At 36.9% G+C, this 19,027-nt stretch overlaps 1 protein-coding gene across 2 annotated transcripts in view; it reads right to left on the bottom strand.

The window, feature by feature from the left end:
* Positions 1 to 7,231: 7,231 nt before the first annotated feature.
* The window catches only part of plb1 (phospholipase B1), a 49,439-nt gene continuing 37,643 nt past the window's right edge, over positions 7,232 to 19,027 (bottom strand). For both annotated transcript variants that reach the window (XM_083544573.1, XM_083544574.1), the window contains exons 33-42: positions 18,262 to 18,361; positions 18,101 to 18,152; positions 17,356 to 17,436; positions 16,721 to 16,786; positions 16,462 to 16,556; positions 16,213 to 16,294; positions 15,965 to 16,069; positions 8,953 to 9,048; positions 7,815 to 7,889; positions 7,232 to 7,610 (exon numbers count right to left, since the gene is read on the bottom strand). In XM_083544573.1, coding sequence (XP_083400699.1) covers positions 7,353 to 7,610; positions 7,815 to 7,889; positions 8,953 to 9,048; positions 15,965 to 16,069; positions 16,213 to 16,294; positions 16,462 to 16,556; positions 16,721 to 16,786; positions 17,356 to 17,436; positions 18,101 to 18,152; positions 18,262 to 18,361 — 1,010 coding nt within the window. In that variant the 3' untranslated portion in view covers positions 7,232 to 7,352. The remainder of the gene's footprint in view (positions 7,611 to 7,814; positions 7,890 to 8,952; positions 9,049 to 15,964; positions 16,070 to 16,212; positions 16,295 to 16,461; positions 16,557 to 16,720; positions 16,787 to 17,355; positions 17,437 to 18,100; positions 18,153 to 18,261; positions 18,362 to 19,027) is intronic.

The raw sequence follows: 19,027 nt of genomic DNA, 5'->3' as shown, positions 1-19,027 counted from the left end.
GGACCATCAACTATCTACCTGGATATTGCATAACCTCACAAACCGACCACAGAATGTGAAGACTCATAAATGTGAGTCTGACATGGTTGTCTGTAACAGTCCTTTCTCCGTTCTTCTTCACCAGACTTCATGTTCAGCTCAGCAACCTGTCACCTGCAGAAGTTCTCTGATGACTCTGCCATTGTTGGTCTGATCATAGATGATGATTACAGAAAGTAAAGAGGCCTGATCCAGAACTTTGTGGACTGGTGCCAACGGAGCTGCCTCCAGGTAAAGGGAGCATTCGGAATACCAAAGAACTGGTGGTGGATTTCTGCAGGCACAAACAAACTTTACTATCAGCAGTGAACATTCAGGGACTTTAAGAGAGTGGACTCTTATAAATACTTGAGTGTTCATCTGAAAAGCAAACTGGACTTCGAAGATAATACTGAAGCAATGAATAATAAAGGACAGAGGAGACTCTTTCTGCTGAGGAGACTAAGGCCTTTTGGAGTGCAGGGAGCGCTACAGAAGACATTTTTGATTCTGTGGTGGACTGAGCCATCTTCTATGAAGTGGTCTGCTGGTGCAGCAGGATCTCTACTGCAGACAGGAAGAGATAGACAAGCTGATCAGGAAATCCAGCTCAGTCCTCGGGATTCCCCGGGACACTGTACAGGAGGTAGGTGAAGGAGGAAGGTAGCTAAACTATCATCATTACTGCAGAACATCTCTCACCCCCTGAATGAAACAGTTTCATCTCTGAACAGCTCCTTCAGTGTTAGACTGTTACATTCTAAGTGTCTGAGAGAGCAATACAGACTTTTCTCCCTGCTGCTATTAGACTTTACAATCAGAGCTGCTCCCAGTGAACCAGTCACCAAAATAAACACTGCAATTACTGTTAATTTAAACTGTGCAATTGCAATAACTTAAAGTTTTGTGCTATAACACCATGTTACACTGTGCAATAATACCATGTTACACTGTGCTATAACACCATGTTACACTGTGCAATAACACCATGTTACACTGTGCGATAACACCATGTTACACTGTGCTATAACACCATGTTACACTGTGCTGTAACACCATGTTACACTGTGCTATAACACCATGTTACACTGTGCTATAACACCATGTTACACTGTGCTATAACACCATGTTACACTGTGCAATAACACCATGTTACACTGTGCTATAACACTATGTTAACCTGTGCTATAACACCATGTTACACTGTGCTATAAAACCATGTTACACTGTGCTATAACACCATGTTACACTGTGATATACCACCATGTTACACTGTGCTATAACACCATGTTACACTGTGCTATAACACTATGTTAAACAGTGCAATAACACCATGTTACACTGTGCTATAACACCATGTTACACTGTGCTATAACACCATGTTACACTGTGCAATAACACCATGTTACACTGTGCTATAACACTATGTTACACTGTGCTATAACACCATGTTACACTGTGCTATAACACCATGTTACACTGTGCAATAACACCATGTTACACTGTGCTATAACACCATGTTACACTGTGCTATAACACCATGTTACACTGTGCTGTAACACCATGTTACACTGTGCTATAACACCATGTTACACTGTGCTATAACATCATGTTACACTGTGCAATAACACCATGTTACACTGTGCTATAACACCATGTTACACTGTGCTATAACACCATGTTACACTTTGCAATAACACCATGTTACACTGTGCTATAACACCATGTTACACTGTGCTGTAACACCATGTTACACTGTGCTATAACACCATGTTACACTGTGCTATAACACCATGTTACACTGTGCTATAACACCATGTTACACTGTGCTATAACACCATGTTACACTGTGCTATAACACCATGTTAACCTGTGCTATAACACCATGTTACACTGTGCTATAACACCATGTTACACTGTGCAATAACACCATGTTACACTGTGCTATAACACCATGTTACACTGTGCTATAACACCATGTTACACTGTGCAATAACACCATGTTACACTGTGCTATAACACCATGTTAACCTGTGCTATAACACCATGTTACACTGTGCTATAAAACCATGTTACACTGTGCTATAACACCATGTTACACTGTGATATAACACCATGTTACACTGTGCTATAACACCATGTTAAACAGTGCAATAACACCATGTTACACTGTGCTATAACACCATGTTACACTGTGCTATAACACCATGTTACACTGTGCTATAACACCATGTTACACTGTGCAATAACACCATGTTACACTGTGCTATAACACCATGTAAACAGTGCAATAACACCGTGTTACACTGTGCTATAACACCGTGTTACACTGTGTTATAACACCATGTTACACTGTGCAATAACACCATGTTACACTGTGCTATAACACCATGTTAAACTGTGATATAACACCATGTTACACTGTGCTATAACACCATGTTACACTGTGCAATAACACCATGTTACACTGTGCTATAACACCATGTTAACCTGTGCTATAACACCATGTTACACTGTGCTATAAAACCATGTTACACTGTGCTATAACACCATGTTACACTGTGATATACCACCATGTTACACTGTGCTATAACACCATGTTACACTGTGCTATAACACTATGTTAAACAGTGCAATAACACCATGTTACACTGTGCTATAACACCATGTTACACTGTGCTATAACACCATGTTACACTGTGCTATAACATCATGTTACACTGTGCAATAACACCATGTTACACTGTGCTATAACACCATGTTACACTGTGCTATAACACCATGTTACACTGTGCAATAACACCATGTTACACTGTGCTATAACACCATGTTACACTGTGCTGTAACACCATGTTACACTGTGCTATAACACCATGTTACACTGTGCTATAACACCATGTTACACTGTGCTATAACACCATGTTACACTGTGCTATAACACCATGTTACACTGTGCTATAACACCATGTTACACTGTGCTATAACACCATGTTACACTGTGCAATAACACCATGTTACACTGTGCTATAACACCATGTTACACTGTGCTATAACACCATGTTACACTGTGCTATAACACCATGTTACACTGTGCAATAACACCATGTTACACTGTGCTATAACACCATGTTACACTGTGCTATAACACCATGTTACACTGTGCTATAACACCATGTTACACTGTGCTATAACACCATGTTACACTGTGCTATAACACCATGTTACACTGTGCTATAACACCATGTTAACCTGTGCAATAACACCATGTTACACTGTGCTATAACACCATGTTACACTGTGCAATAACACCATGTTACACTGTGCTATAACACCATGTTACACTGTGCAATAACACCATGTTACACTGTGCAATAACACCATGTTAAACTGTGCTATAACACCATGTTACACTGTGCAATAACACCATGTTACACTGTGCTATAACACCATGTTACACTGTGCAATAACACCATGTTACACTGTGCTATAACACCATGGTAAACCTGTGCTATAACACCATGTTACACTGTGCTGTAACACCATGTTACACTGTGCTATAACACCATGTTACACTGTGCAATAACACCATGTTACACTGTGCAATAACACCATGTTAAACTGTGCTATAACACCATGTTACACTGTGCAGTAACACCATGTTTCACTGTGCTATAACACCATGTTAAACCTGTGCTATAACACCATGTTACACTGTGCTGTAACACCATGTTACACTGTGCTATAACACCATGTTACACTGTGCTATAACACCATGTTACACTGTGCTATAACACCATGTTACACTGTGCAATAACACCATGTTAACCTGTGCTATAACACCATGTTACACTGTGCTATAACACCATGTTACACTGTGCTATAACACCATGTTAACCTGTGCTATAACACCATGTTACACTGTGCTATAACACCATGTTAAACTGTGCTATAACACCATGTTACACTGTGCTATAACACCATGTTACACTGTGCAATAACACCATGTTAACCTGTGCTATAACACCATGTTACACTGTGCAATAACACCATGTTACACTGTGCTATAACACCATGTTAACCTGTGCTATAACACCATGTTACACTGTGCTATAACACCATGTTACACTGTGCTATAACACCATGTTAACCTGTGCTATAACACCATGTTACACTTTGAAATATGAACTATTTGCCATTTGTTTGAAAGTGTAACTACTGTATTGATTTCTTATTTACTTACTGTAGTACACGATTTCAGCTAAAAATAAAAATAAAAATAAAAGAATGACAATACAGAGTAAAAAAATAATACTTAAATTATTTACTAAATAAAACTTAACAAGAAATAAATTAAAATAATCGTTCACAAGCCTGATGTACAGTGGGGTAAAAAAGTATTTAATCAGCCACCAATTGTGCAATTTCTCCAATTTAAAAAGATGAGAGAGGCCTGTAATTTTCATCACAGGTACACTTTAACTATGAGAGACAGAATGAGAAAAAGAAATCCATAAAATCACATTGGTCTACAATCTACACTGGTACGCAAGATTACAAACTTAATATAAATATAACTATTGATTTCTACAAAACAAACTTGGAAAGTGCTAATTTAAGTGTTTCAGGAAGAGGTAGGTATTCTGTCGTCGCTTGAGGATAGTCAGGGACTCCGCTGTACGGACATCTAGGGGAAGTTCATTCCACCACCTCAGTGCCAGAACGGAGAAGAGCCTTGAAGTGTACTTACCTCTCATTCTGAGAGAAGGTGGTACCAGTCGAGCAGTGCTGGAGGATCTCAGACAGCGTGGTGCAGTGCGAGATGTGATGAGGTCTCTGAGGTAAGATGGTGCTGCTCCATTTTTGGCCTTGTAGGCAAGCTTTAGTGTTTTGAATCTGATACGTGCAGCTACTGGAAGCCAGTGAAGGGAGCGCAGCAGTGGGGTGGTGTGGGAGAACTTGGGCAGATTGAACACAAGTCGTGCAGCTGAGTTTTGGATCATCTGCAATGGATGGCAATGACAGAGATCAAACATTTTTACACACTGTTGCTGGTAGTTTGGCCCATTACTCCATGCAGATCTCCTCTAGAGCAATGATGTTTTGGGGCTGTCGCTGGGCAACACGGATTTTCAACTCCCTCCAAACATTTTTTATGGGGTTGAGATCTAGAGACTAGGTCACTCCAGGACCTTAAAATGCTTCTTACGAAGCCACTCCTTGGTTTGCCCGGGCGGTGTGTTTGGGATCATTGTCATGTTTCATCTTCAATGCCCTTGCTGATGGAAGGAGGTTTTCACTCAAAATCTCACGATACATGGCCCCATTCATTCTTTCCTTTACCCGGTTCAGTCATCCTTAAGCCCCAAAGCATGATGTTTCCACCCCCATGCTTCACAGTAGGTATGGTGTTCTTTGGATGCAACTCAGCATTCTTTCTCCTTCAGACACGACAATTTGAGTTTTTACCAAGATTTACCAATATTTTGGTTTCATCTGACCATATGACATTCTCCCAATCCTCTTCTGGATCATCCAAATGCTCATTCAAACTTCAGACGGGCCCGGACATGTACTGGCTTAAGCAAGGGGACACGTCTGGCACTGCAGGATTTAAGTCCCTGGTGGCGTAGTGTGTTACTGATGGTAGCCTTTGTTACTTTGGTCCCAGCTCTCTGCAGGTCATTCACCAGGTCCCACCGTGTGGTTCTGGGATTTTGGCAAACAAAATGCACACATACTCTTTTTACAAACGTGAATAACGGGATGGACTTAGTTTACCACATGCATGACTGCAGTGTTTACATTACACACTGCACCATTTATACTGTACATTTTACAATTTTATTATTGCATTTGCACTAATTATAATTTTGTAAATAGACAGCATCGGATGGTGGTCTGTAGGATGGATTTGGAGATGAAGAAGAAGAGAAGGAGAGTGAGGCCTGAAAGAAGAATAAGATGGTGGAAACTGAAGGAGGAAGAGTGTAGTGTGAGGTTCAGGGAAGAGCTCAGACAGGAGCTCGGTGGTGGTGAGGAGGTGCTGGATGATTGGGGAACTACTGCAGGAGTGATGAGGGAGGCAGCTAGAAAGGTACTTGGTGTAACATCTGGAAATAGAAAGGAAGATAAAGAGACATGGTGGTGGAATGAGGAAGTGCAGGAGAGCAGAAGGAGAAAGAGGTTGAAGAAACAGAATTGGGATGAGAAAAGTAGGCAGGAGAACAAGGAGATGCAGCAGCAGGTAAAGAGGGATGTGGTGAAAGCCAAGGAAAAGGCATATGAGGAGCTGTAGGAGAAGTTGGACCTTAAGGAAGGAGAAAAGGATTTGTAGCGATTGGCCAGGCAGAGGAACCGAGCTGGGAAGGATGTGCTGCAAGTTAGAGCAATAAAGGATGGAGAGGGAAATGTGTTGACTAGTGAGGAGAGTGTGTTGAGAAGATGGATGGAGTATTTTGAGCAGCTGATTAATGTGGAAAATGAGAGAGAGAGAAGGTTGGATGATGATGGAGGTGGTAAAGCAGGAAGTGGATAGGATTAGTAAAGAGGAAGTGAGAGCAGCGAATAAGAGGATGAAGAGGGGAAAATCGGTTGGACCAGATGACATACCAGTAGAAGTGTGGAGATGTTTAGGAGAGATGCAGTGGAGTTTTTAACAAGGTTGTTAAACCTGGTACTGATCTTTAAGAATAAGGGAGATGTGCAGACCTGCAGTAACTACAGGGGAATTAAGTTGATCAGTCACACCATGAAGTTATGGGAAAGAGTAGTGGAAGCCAGGCTGAGAGAAGAGGTGACCATCTGTTAGCAACAGTATGGTTTCATGCAGAGGAAGAGCACCACAGACGCCTTATTTACTTTGAGAATTTAGAAAAAGCATACAACAGGGTGAAGAGAGGAGTTGGGGTATTGTATGAGAAAGTCTGATGTGTCAGATAAGTATGTGAGGGTGGTGCAGGACATGTATAAGGACAGTGTGACAGCAGTGAAGTTTGCAGTAGGAATGACAGACTGGTTCAAGGTGGAGGTTGGACTGCATCAAGGATCGGCTCTGAGCCCTTTCCTGTTTCCTGGTGATGGACAGGCTGACGGACGAGCTGTGGCGCCCCCTAATGGGAGCAGCCAAAAGAAGATAAAGCAGAGAATAAATGAGATAAATGAGAATAACTTCTCTGGTTTGAGAATGTGGATGGTAATAATTAAACACACAAAGAGAACTTCGGCAGCTCGCTTTAATCAACAACAAATCATGTTTTCATTACAGTAGTTTTAACCCACATGTGTATTTGTTATTTTTGTCGGATTGTATTTCTAATGAACTCCAATTGTGTATATTAAACGTCATTCTTGTAACCTGTAAAGCTTATCTTCACAGCTCTGACTTTGTCTCTGTAATCTCTCTTACAGAGATTGGTGCAGGACACACCGAGACAGGCGATGACTCCGCCCACCAGACCTCCAAGCAGGCCAGACAATAAAAATATCCACACCTTCAGTGAGCTGTTTTGCTGGATTGGAGTTGGAAGAGGCAGTGTAGGATCCACAGGCTCAGGGTTAAAACTGTTTACTTGGGTGAAAATGTAGGGATTTTCCTGAGAGAGAGAGAGAGAGAGAGAGAGAGAGAGAGAGAGAGAGAGAGGGGACGATAGCATACATCCTTTATGGCATTTAATAAACTTCTTATTTGAAAATGCTCTTTAAATCTATAATGTGTCTTTTTGCCTACTGATTTTTATGTCTTTGTGTGCGTTTATGTCCATGTCCATGTGTGTGTGTGTGTGTGTGTGTGTGCGTACCTCCGAGGGACAGCGTATTTTGCTGCGGTCATGTGTGAAATTGTTGTATGTCTGTTTGCTGCCCACTGGTTCCAACTGGCACAGAAGAGAATGGACATAAAGATCATAATAAAGGTGCAGTCAGCAGAAATAACAACACCAACAATAAGGTTATGACTGTATATTTGAGTAGCTGTTGTAAAACAAAACAACAGGGTGGGGGTAGAGTGGTCTTTTAGTGGTTAAGGCTCTGGGTTACTGATCCGAATGTCGAGGATTCAAACCCCAGTATCGCCAAGTTACACTCTTGGGCCCTTGAGCAAGGCTCCTGACCATTTTTCTGTTTACTCAGTGAGATTATCTGCCTGGTGTGATTATCTGCCCCTGTATCCTTCTGTATATGTGAATTGTAGCAGAAGTGTCCTGCTCAGTTGAACTTGATATCTCCCATAATATTAAACCTTATGGGAAATGTGTTTTGAGGAGGATATTTGGTGCTTAAAGGGGGCGTGGTTAATGAGGTGATTGACAGATTCTGGCCTTGTGAACACATGGAATTAAATGGTTGGACATTTCTGTAGCAATGTCTTGTGTCTGAGATGTGTTATTGTGTTTCGGTGCAGAAGCATATAAACACACACAAACCTGAGGTACAAAGAACAAGTGCTGAACAAAGAGCTGAAAATATCGGATATATCAGAATCTCATGTGAAATGCAGGGGCTGATGGGTAATATAACCCCAGTGTGTAATTGTCCTGTCAGAAGTTTCTTAACATGAAAAACAGAGAAGTTTCCTAAAAAAAGTCCTAAAGAGCAGACTGTAATCCCTAATAATGTAAGTAAACTAACAGTACTGAAGACACTGAAAGTTTCACAGTAGACGACTAGTCATTAATTCATGTCTGGCCTGAAGTGTATTTATGTGTTCATAAGCTAAACATTTGTTTCATGGAGTAAAGGCCATCTCAGCATGATCAGGTTTTTAGAGGTGTGTGGGTCTGTTTGTTTGGTGTGTATTTGTCTATGTGAGTGTGTGTGTGTGTGTGCACTCAGCATATTGGTCCACTGAGTAAAGGCCATCTCAGCATGTTCACACTGTCAGAAAAATGTGTGCATGTTTGTGTAAATGTGTGTGTGTGTGTGTGTGTGTGTGTTCACCATATTGTTCCACAGTGCGATGGCCATCTCAGCATGTCCACGCTCAGTGAAGTGGAAACAGTCAAATGAGAAGAAGCTTAGGTCTGGTTTCTGGTCCTGCATGAAATACACAGTTTGTGTGTTTATGTGTGTGTTAATAATTAGAGTATGCGAGTTAACTGTAATAGTTAGAGTACGGGTTCTCGGTGTGATCGGCTTCTTATAGCATTTTTAAAGTGAGTTATAGTATAGAACAGAATAGGTATAGTATAGTATAGTATAGTATAGTATAGTATAGTATAGTATAGTATTGTATAGAATTGTACAGTATAGTATAGTATAGTATTGTATTGCACAGTATAGCATAGTATAGTATTGTATAGAATCATACAGCATTGTATAGTATTGTACAGTATTGTATTTAATTGTACAGTATTGTATAGAATTGTATAGTATTGTATAGTATATTATTGTACAGTACTGTATAGTATTGTATAGTAAAGTATAGTACAGTATTGTTTTGTATAGTATTTTACAGTATTGTATAGTATTGTATAGTATAGTACAGTATTGTATTGTATTGTACAGTATTTTACAGTATTGTATAGTATTGTATAGTATACTATAGTACAGTATTGTATAGTATTGTATAGTATAGTACAGTATTGTATTGTATTGTACAGTATTTTACAGTATTGTATAGTATTGTATAGTATACTATAGTACAGTATTGTATAGTATTGTATAGTATACTATAGTACAGTATTGTATAGTATTGTACAGTATTTTACAGTATTGTATAGTATTGTATAGTATAGTATAGTACAGTATTGTATAGTATTGTACAGTATTGTATAGTATTGTAGAGTATTGTATAATATTGTATAGTATTGTACAGTATTGTATAGTATAGTATAGTACAGTATTGTATAGTATTGTACAGTATTGTATAGTATTGTATAGTATAGTACAGTATTGTATTGTACAGTATTGTATAGTATAGTACAGTATTTGTATTGTATAGTATTGTACAGTATTGTATAGTATTGTATAGTATAGTACAGTATTGTATTGTACAGTATTGTATAGTATTGTACAGTATTGTATTGTATTGTATAGTATTGTACAGTATTGTATAGTATTGTAAAGTATTGTATAATATTGTATAGTATTGTACAGTATTGTATAGTATAGTACAGTATTGTATTGTACAGTATTGTATAGTATTGTACAGTATTGTATCGTATTGTACAGTATAGTATAGTACAGTATTGTATTGTACAGTATTGTATAGTATTGCACAGTTTTGTACAGTATTGTATAGTATAGTACAGTATTGTATTGTACAGTATTGTATAGTACAGTATTGTATTGTATAGTATTGTATAGTATTGTACAGTATTGTATAGTATTGTACAGTATTGTACAGTATTGTATAGTATAGTACAGTACAGTATTGTATTGTACAGTATTGTACAGTATTGTACAGTATTGTATTGTATTGTACAGTATTGTACAGTATTGTATTGTATTGTACAGTATTGTACAGTATTGTATAGTATAGTTATGTACAGTATTGTATAGTATTGTATAGTATTGTAGAGTATTGTATAATATTGTACAGTATTGTATAGTATTGTACAGTATTGTATTGTACAGTATTGTACAGTATTGTACAGTATTGTATAGTATTGTACAGTATTGTAAAATATTGTATAGTATTGTATAGTACAGTATTGTACAGTATTGTACAGTATTGTACAGTGTTGTATAGTATTGTATTGTACAGTATTGTATAGTATTGTACAGTATTGTATAGTATAGTACAGTAAAATAATGTACAGTATTGTATAGTATTGTAGAGTATTGTATAATATTGTACAGTATTGTACAATATTGTATAGTATTGTATAGTACAGTATTGTACAGTATTGTATAGTATTGTATTGTACAGTATTGTATAGTATAGTACAGTAAAATAATGTACAGTATTGTATAGTATTGTAGATTATTGTATAATATTGTACAGTATTGTACAGTATTGTATAGTATTGTATAGTATTGTACAGTATTGTAAAATATTGTATAGTATTGTATAGTACAGTATTGTACAGTATTGTACAGTGTTGTACAGTGTTGTATAGTATAGTATAGTATAGTACAGTATTGTATTGTACAGTATTGTATAGTATTGTACAGTATTGTATTGTACAGTATTGTATAGTATTGTACAGTATTGTAGAGTATTGTATAATATTGTATAGTATTGTACAGTATTGTATAGTATTGTATAGTATAGTATAGTACAGTATTATATTGTACAGTATTGTATAGTATTGTATAGTATTGTACAGTATTGTAGAGTATTGTATAATATTGTATAGTATTGTACAGTATTGTATAGTATTGTATAGTATAGTATAGTACAGTATTATATTGTACAGTATTGTATAGTATTGTAGAGTATTGTATAATATTGTATAGTATTGTACAGTACTGTATAGTATTGTACAGTATTGTATAGTATTGTATAGTACAGTATTGTATTGTACAGTATTGTACAGTATTGTATAGTATTGTACAGTATTGTATAGTATAGTATAGCACAGTATTGTATTGTACAGTATTGTACAGTATTGTATAGTACAGTATTGTATTGTACAGTATTGTACAGTATTGTATAGTATTGTACAGTATTGTACAGTATTGTATAGTATAGTATAGCACAGTATTGTATTGTACAGTATTGTACAGTATTGTACAGTATTGTATAGTATAGTATAGTATAGTATAGCACAGTATTGTATTGTACAGTATTGTATAGTATTGTATAGTATAGTATTGTATTGTACAGTATTGTACAGTATTGTATAGTATTGTAGAGTATTGTACAGTATTGTATAGTATAGTATAGCACAGTATTGTATTGTACAGTATTGTATTGTACAGTATTGTACAGTATTGTATAGTATTGTACAGTATTGTACAGTATTGTATAGTATAGTATAGCACAGTATTGTATTGTACAGTATTGTACAGTATTGTACAGTATTGTACAGTATTGTATAGTATAGTATAGCACAGTATTGTATTGTACAGTATTGTACAGTATTGTATAGTATTGTACAGTATTGTACAGTATTGTATAGTATAGTATAGCACAGTATTGTATTGTACAGTATTGTACAGTATTGTACAGTATTGTATAGTATAGTATAGTATAGTATAGCACAGTATTGTATTGTACAGTATTGTATAGTATTGTATAGTATAGTATTGTATTGTACAGTATTGTACAGTATTGTATAGTATTGTACAGTATTGTACAGTATTGTATAGTATAGTATAGCACAGTATTGTATTGTACAGTATTGTAGAGTATTGTATAATATTGTATAGTATTGTACAGTATTGTATAGTATTGTATAGTATAGTATAGTACAGTATTATATTGTACAGTATTGTATAGTATTGTATAGTATTGTACAGTATTGTAGAGTATTGTATAATATTGTATAGTATTGTACAGTATTGTATAGTATTGTATAGTATAGTATAGTACAGTATTATATTGTACAGTATTGTATAGTATTGTAGAGTATTGTATAATATTGTATAGTATTGTACAGTACTGTATAGTATTGTACAGTATTGTATAGTATTGTATAGTACAGTATTGTATTGTACAGTATTGTACAGTATTGTATAGTATTGTACAGTATTGTATAGTATAGTATAGCACAGTATTGTATTGTACAGTATTGTACAGTATTGTATAGTACAGTATTGTATTGTACAGTATTGTACAGTATTGTATAGTATTGTACAGTATTGTACAGTATTGTATAGTATAGTATAGCACAGTATTGTATTGTACAGTATTGTACAGTATTGTACAGTATTGTATAGTATAGTATAGTATAGTATAGCACAGTATTGTATTGTACAGTATTGTATAGTATTGTATAGTATAGTATTGTATTGTACAGTATTGTACAGTATTGTATAGTATTGTAGAGTATTGTACAGTATTGTATAGTATAGTATAGCACAGTATTGTATTGTACAGTATTGTATTGTACAGTATTGTACAGTATTGTATAGTATTGTACAGTATTGTACAGTATTGTATAGTATAGTATAGCACAGTATTGTATTGTACAGTATTGTACAGTATTGTACAGTATTGTACAGTATTGTATAGTATAGTATAGCACAGTATTGTATTGTACAGTATTGTACAGTATTGTATAGTATTGTACAGTATTGTACAGTATTGTATAGTATAGTATAGCACAGTATTGTATTGTACAGTATTGTACAGTATTGTACAGTATTGTATAGTATAGTATAGTATAGTATAGCACAGTATTGTATTGTACAGTATTGTATAGTATTGTATAGTATAGTATTGTATTGTACAGTATTGTACAGTATTGTATAGTATTGTACAGTATTGTACAGTATTGTATAGTATAGTATAGCACAGTATTGTATTGTACAGTATTGTATTGTACAGTATTGTACAGTATTGTATAGTATTGTACAGTATTGTACAGTATTGTATAGTATAGTATAGCACAGTATTGTATTGTACAGTATTGTACAGTATTGTACAGTATTGTATAGTATAGTATAGTATAGTATAGCACAGTATTGTATTGTACAGTATTGTATAGTATTGTATAGTATAGTATTGTATTGTACAGTATTGTACAGTATTGTATAGTATTGTATTGTACTATACAGTATAGAATATTTGATACTATGAAGGATGCTTTCTTCCAACTTTCTAAGTTCTTTAGAAAGTATGTTTCGACGTGGAATTAAAAATGAACATTCCTAATGCTCAATAAAGAACTTATACAGGGGTGATGCTGAGCTGCTTCTGATCCTCCACAGGATCTACACCAGGCAAAACCATGTCTGTCTAACCCAACTTTATATTTTTTTACTTTTTATTTAAATCTTATAGCTCAGAATGCCAGGCATTTCCACACGGTATTTTTGAAAGGTTGAGCAGTTTATGACAAACTGGCTGCTCACTTGGTCAACAGTAAATAAAAAATTGTGTAGTAGTATTTACTGTAAATCAGTCATTATAGACACATTTTTACTGAAATCTTTAACACTGGGCCTTATTGATAAAGGTAGATATAAACAATTTATTGAATGAATTGATGGAAATGTATGCAAAGGAAGATTAATGTTGAGCTGATGTAAACTTTTATATCATCGTTATAGTTAACCTTTTAAAATTTAACTTTTCTATCTTACTGTCAAGCTGAAAATGTTTAAAGTTTAAAGAGTTGATTCCAATATCTAGACTTCAGAATCACACCCTCGTGCTGGTGTACAAGGTCAGGGACTGAGAGTAAACCTAAAAAAATAATAATAATGATATATTTTAATGTTCACTGCCTTTTTTGGTGAATATCCTTGAAAAGTCTGGAGAAATCAGTTGGTAATTAAATTTATTTTTTTTAAATAAAAAGTAACCAATATATTTATTTTTCTTGCTTTTCACCAGGTAAGCTGCTCCGGCTGAAACCATGGCCTGAGGGTACATCATTCCCTTCATGCTTTTCACTAGAATTTTTATTTTCCCACCATATGCACTACCCCCGTCAGGAGATTTGCTCTGACTGGCAATCTATTTATACAGTATCTCACAAAAGTAAGTGCACCCCTCACATTTCAGCAACTTCTCTCAATCTTCTCAAGGGACAATCCTATAGAAAAGAAACGTGGATATATTTTAGAGTAGTCAATGTGCAGCTGTATATCAGTACAGATTTACTGTCCTCTTAAAGTAACTCATCATACAGTCATTATTGTCTAAATAACTGGCAACAAAAGTAAGTGCACCCTCAGTGAGAACAGCTGTACGTGGTGTAAACATGTAAATCCACATGTTCTATTCATCATGTTCATGTTCTTGTCTGCTTATCAGAACCAAATAAATGTCTGTATCGTGTATTAGAGCAGTTACAATGTGGAGCTTTGAGTCGATTCTCTCACACTGACCACTGGATGTTCTACATGGACCTCATGGTAAAGAGTCTCTGAGGATGTGAGAATTATTACTGTTTCTCTCCACTAAGATGCCGAGGCTGTAAGAAGATCAGTATCACCCTGAAACCGAGTTACAGTACAGTGTTCAGGGTCATACAGAGGTTCTCCAACACGGGTTCCACTCAGAACAGACCTCACAAGGGTCCATCATGAGACTGATGAGACTAAAATAAACTTGTTTGGCTCAGATGATGTCCAGCATGTGTGGAGACGCCCTGGTGAGGAGCATCAAGAAAATTGTGTCTTGCCTACAGTCAAGCATGGTGGTGGTAGCATCATGGTCTGGGGCTGCATGAGTGCTGCTGGTACTGAGGAGCAGCAGATCATTGAGGGAAACATGGATTTCAACATGTACTGTGACATTCTGAAGCAGAACATGATGCTCTCCCTTCAGAAACCATCCGAATTTCAGTTTCCCAACATAATAACGACCCCAAACACACTGCCAAGATGAAAACTGCCCTGCTGAGGAAGCTGAAGGTGAAGGTGATGGAGTGGCCAAGTCTCCAGACCTGAACCCTATTGAGAACCTGTGGGCCTCAAGCAGAAGGTGGAGACGCTCCATGTGTGTAACATCCAGCAGCTCCGTGATGTCATTATGGAGGAGAGGAAGAGGATCCCAGCAACATCCTGTGCAGCTCTGAGTTCCACACCCAGGAGGAGTAAAGCAGTGCTGGATATCGATGTGCTCCACACAATATTCACACTTTGGACACAGTTGTGACGTGTTCACTGAGGGTGCACTCACTTTAGTTGGCAGTTATTTAGACAAAATCCGAGTTATTTTCAGAGGACAGTAAATCTGTACTTCTATAAAAGCTGCACATTGACTCCTCTGAAATATATACATGTTTCATTTCTGTAGTTATGTTCCTTGAGGAAATATACTCAAGAGGTTGGTAAAATAGTTGTTGAAATATAAATATAAATATTAATTTATTTAAGTTTCTCTACTCACCGCTCCCACTGGAATCACTGTGCGTTGGAAGAAAGGCTGCAGAACTACAGCAAAGTCCTCTCTGCTCTTATATTGTCCTCCAGACACCAGCTTTTCAGTCTCCATCTAACCATAATGACAAGAGAATTTTGTTATACAGAGTTTAAAGTCCTGAAACAATGGATGGGTTATAAAGATCTTTTTTTTTTTTATATTCTCATATTTAATAAAGGGCAAAATGTAGGGTATATATACAGAATCTTTATAACCTGTATTTGCTGATTGATCTTCTTCATCTCCATCATCTCCTCTGTGTTCTCTTCAGGATACAGGAAACATGGACACAGGGTCCTGACACACACACACACACACACACACACACACACACACACACACACACACACACACACACACACACACACACACACACACACACACACACAAATCTTTTGCATCAATCGGAAAAGAAAAAAAAAGCACTATATGAACATGAACATTGAGAGATGTGATTCATTTACGGCTGTAAGACGGTGTATCCTGTGGAGTCTGACTTTATCTTGCGCATTTCCTCAATCTGTGGGACTTCTACAACATTTACCAGCACTCTGGGTACCTACACACACACACACACACACACACACACACACACACACACACACACACACACACACACACACACACACACACACACACACACTCGTTAGTAAACTGTACAGTACACACTGTAAACCTGCTTCTACATTTCATATTATAATTACACCCTTTTTACTTTCTCACCTCATCATACAGGATGTCCAGAGCATCCCTGATGTGTCCTACATACTTTTTAGGGAAAAGAGATGTCTGGACGGACACACACACACACACACACACACACACACACACACACACACACACACACACACACACACACACACACACAAAATAAAATGTTGTAAAATAATTGGGAAATAAATAATAATTAAATTATGATTAAAGTTACTGTAGTCTTTCTTTGTCTGTCTCTTTGCCTCTTTCTTATTCCATCTCTCCTTTTTCTTTGTCTGTTGGTTTCTGCCCCCCCCCCCCTCCCCAGCTTTCTCTCTCTTTCTCCATTTCTTTAGTTTTTGTTTTAGCTCATCACAGTAATTGAGATCATGTTGTTTCTTGACTGAAAACTTCACCACACATTTTTGGAATCTGTTTCTATGGAGTGTCCCTGTGAATGAGGTGTTTCAATAGAAACAATGCATCCAATCCAGTGCATTAATACTGTATAAACCTTCACTACAGTCAGAGATGTTGTTATAGAAGATTTATCCAGAATTCAGCAGTGCTGTGAGAAACAACACTGCATTTTCCCCCTCAGATGTTCAATGTTTGTTTTGTTTTTTGGAGGAAGGTTATCCTTCAGCAAATCATCTTCCACTTACCGGGTTTTCGCAGTACTCACACAGATCATTAACACCAATGAACAGAGTCACCAGCTTCCAGTCCTGGTCCAAATCCACACTCTGGGACAAAATAAATGAAAATAAATCATGGAGGAAATGATTTAAATGTAATCATTGAGCAACTTAACATTAATCATGAGCAACTTCCGATACATGGCCAAAAGTGGAGACCTGACCATAAAACCGGTGTGTTTAACTGATCATCCCAGTCCATTTAGTCCATTTAGTTCCATTCGCTGTTATGATAACTCCATTCTTCCAGGATGATGTTCCGCTCGATTTTAGTGTGCTTGCGGAGAATTGTGGACATTTATTCAGCCATAAAGGTGTTAGTAAAGTCAGGAACTGATTTAGCAGTCATAAGGAGGACTGGGGTGCAGTCAGTGTTTACATTCATCCTGTTAATAGTGTTGAGGTCAGAGCTCTATAGCAGGAGATCTTCCACTCTAAACCATGTGAAGCAGATCTTCATGGAGCTTGCTTTGTGCACAAGGTCATGCTGAAACAGGTTCGGTCTCCTAAATAACATTTGGCGCATACGCAAAAGACAAAGACATCCCATGCATTTGTATTCCTCCAAATTGAGGGAAGTTTTGGAAAACAATTCAGGGGAAGAACCATGTATGGCTGGAAAGGTTGGGTGTCCTAATACTTTTGGCTATACTGTGTATTTGCAAAATGCTTGAGTGAAAATTCTGGATGGAAAGAATTAAGTGATGCTCACTGTGCTGCTCTTTAAAGCCTCCACCAGGTCCCTGACCTGACCCGGGATATCCCTGCAAAACACACATTAAACACTAAACGAGAAGTCTGAGTGCATCTGTGTATGTCCAGTTTCAACAGTGTGTGTGTGTGTGTGTGTGTGTGTGTGTGTGTGTGTGTTACATTGCTTTAGCTCCTCTCACAGCCATATTAAAGCCGTTGGGCCTCGTGCTGCGTCCTTGCGAAAAGCCGAAAACATGCGGGTTGAATTTTTTTAGAATGTCTGCAGGAGAGCAAATATTTACTGTATTAATTATCATCAGTATGATACATTCATTAAGTTTGCAACCAAGAGCTGTTTTTTTTTTACTTTGCCAAAAAAAATCCAGTGCAAAAATTTAATTACCTGAATATCTAAACCCTGAATATCCAAATATCCAAAGCCTGAAGTGTTTTTTGTGCTCAGGGAAGGCAAACCGTGTGCAAATTTTTTCACAACACTGAAATAATTATTTGTTATGCCTAATACCAACACCAAGACCAGCAAAAAAATATGAAAAATAATGTTTGGAGGCAGAGAGCAGTGGAAAGCATACTGTGCAAGCCAAAACGAGTGGAATATTCAAGCAATGATTCAACTAAATACTAAACACTGATCACCACCGCTCGCAAATACTAAACACTGATCACCATCGTTTGCAAAAACTAAACACTGATCACCATCGCTTGCAAAAACTAAACACTGATCACCATCGCTCGCAAAAACTAAACACTGATCACCATCGCTCGCAAAAACTAAACACTGATCACCATCGCTTGCAAATACTAAACACTGATCATGATCGCTCGCAGATACTAAACACTGATCACTATCGCTCGCAAATACTAAACACTGATCACCATCGCTCGCAAATACTAAACACTGATCACCATCGCTCGCAAATACTAA

The sequence above is a fragment of the Silurus aristotelis genome, assembly GCF_946808225.1.
Source record: "Silurus aristotelis genome assembly, chromosome: 6".
Lineage (NCBI taxonomy): Eukaryota > Metazoa > Chordata > Actinopteri > Siluriformes > Siluridae > Silurus > Silurus aristotelis.
Note: the sequence above shows the minus strand (reverse complement) of the source record. Positions and strands in the feature narration are given on the sequence as shown.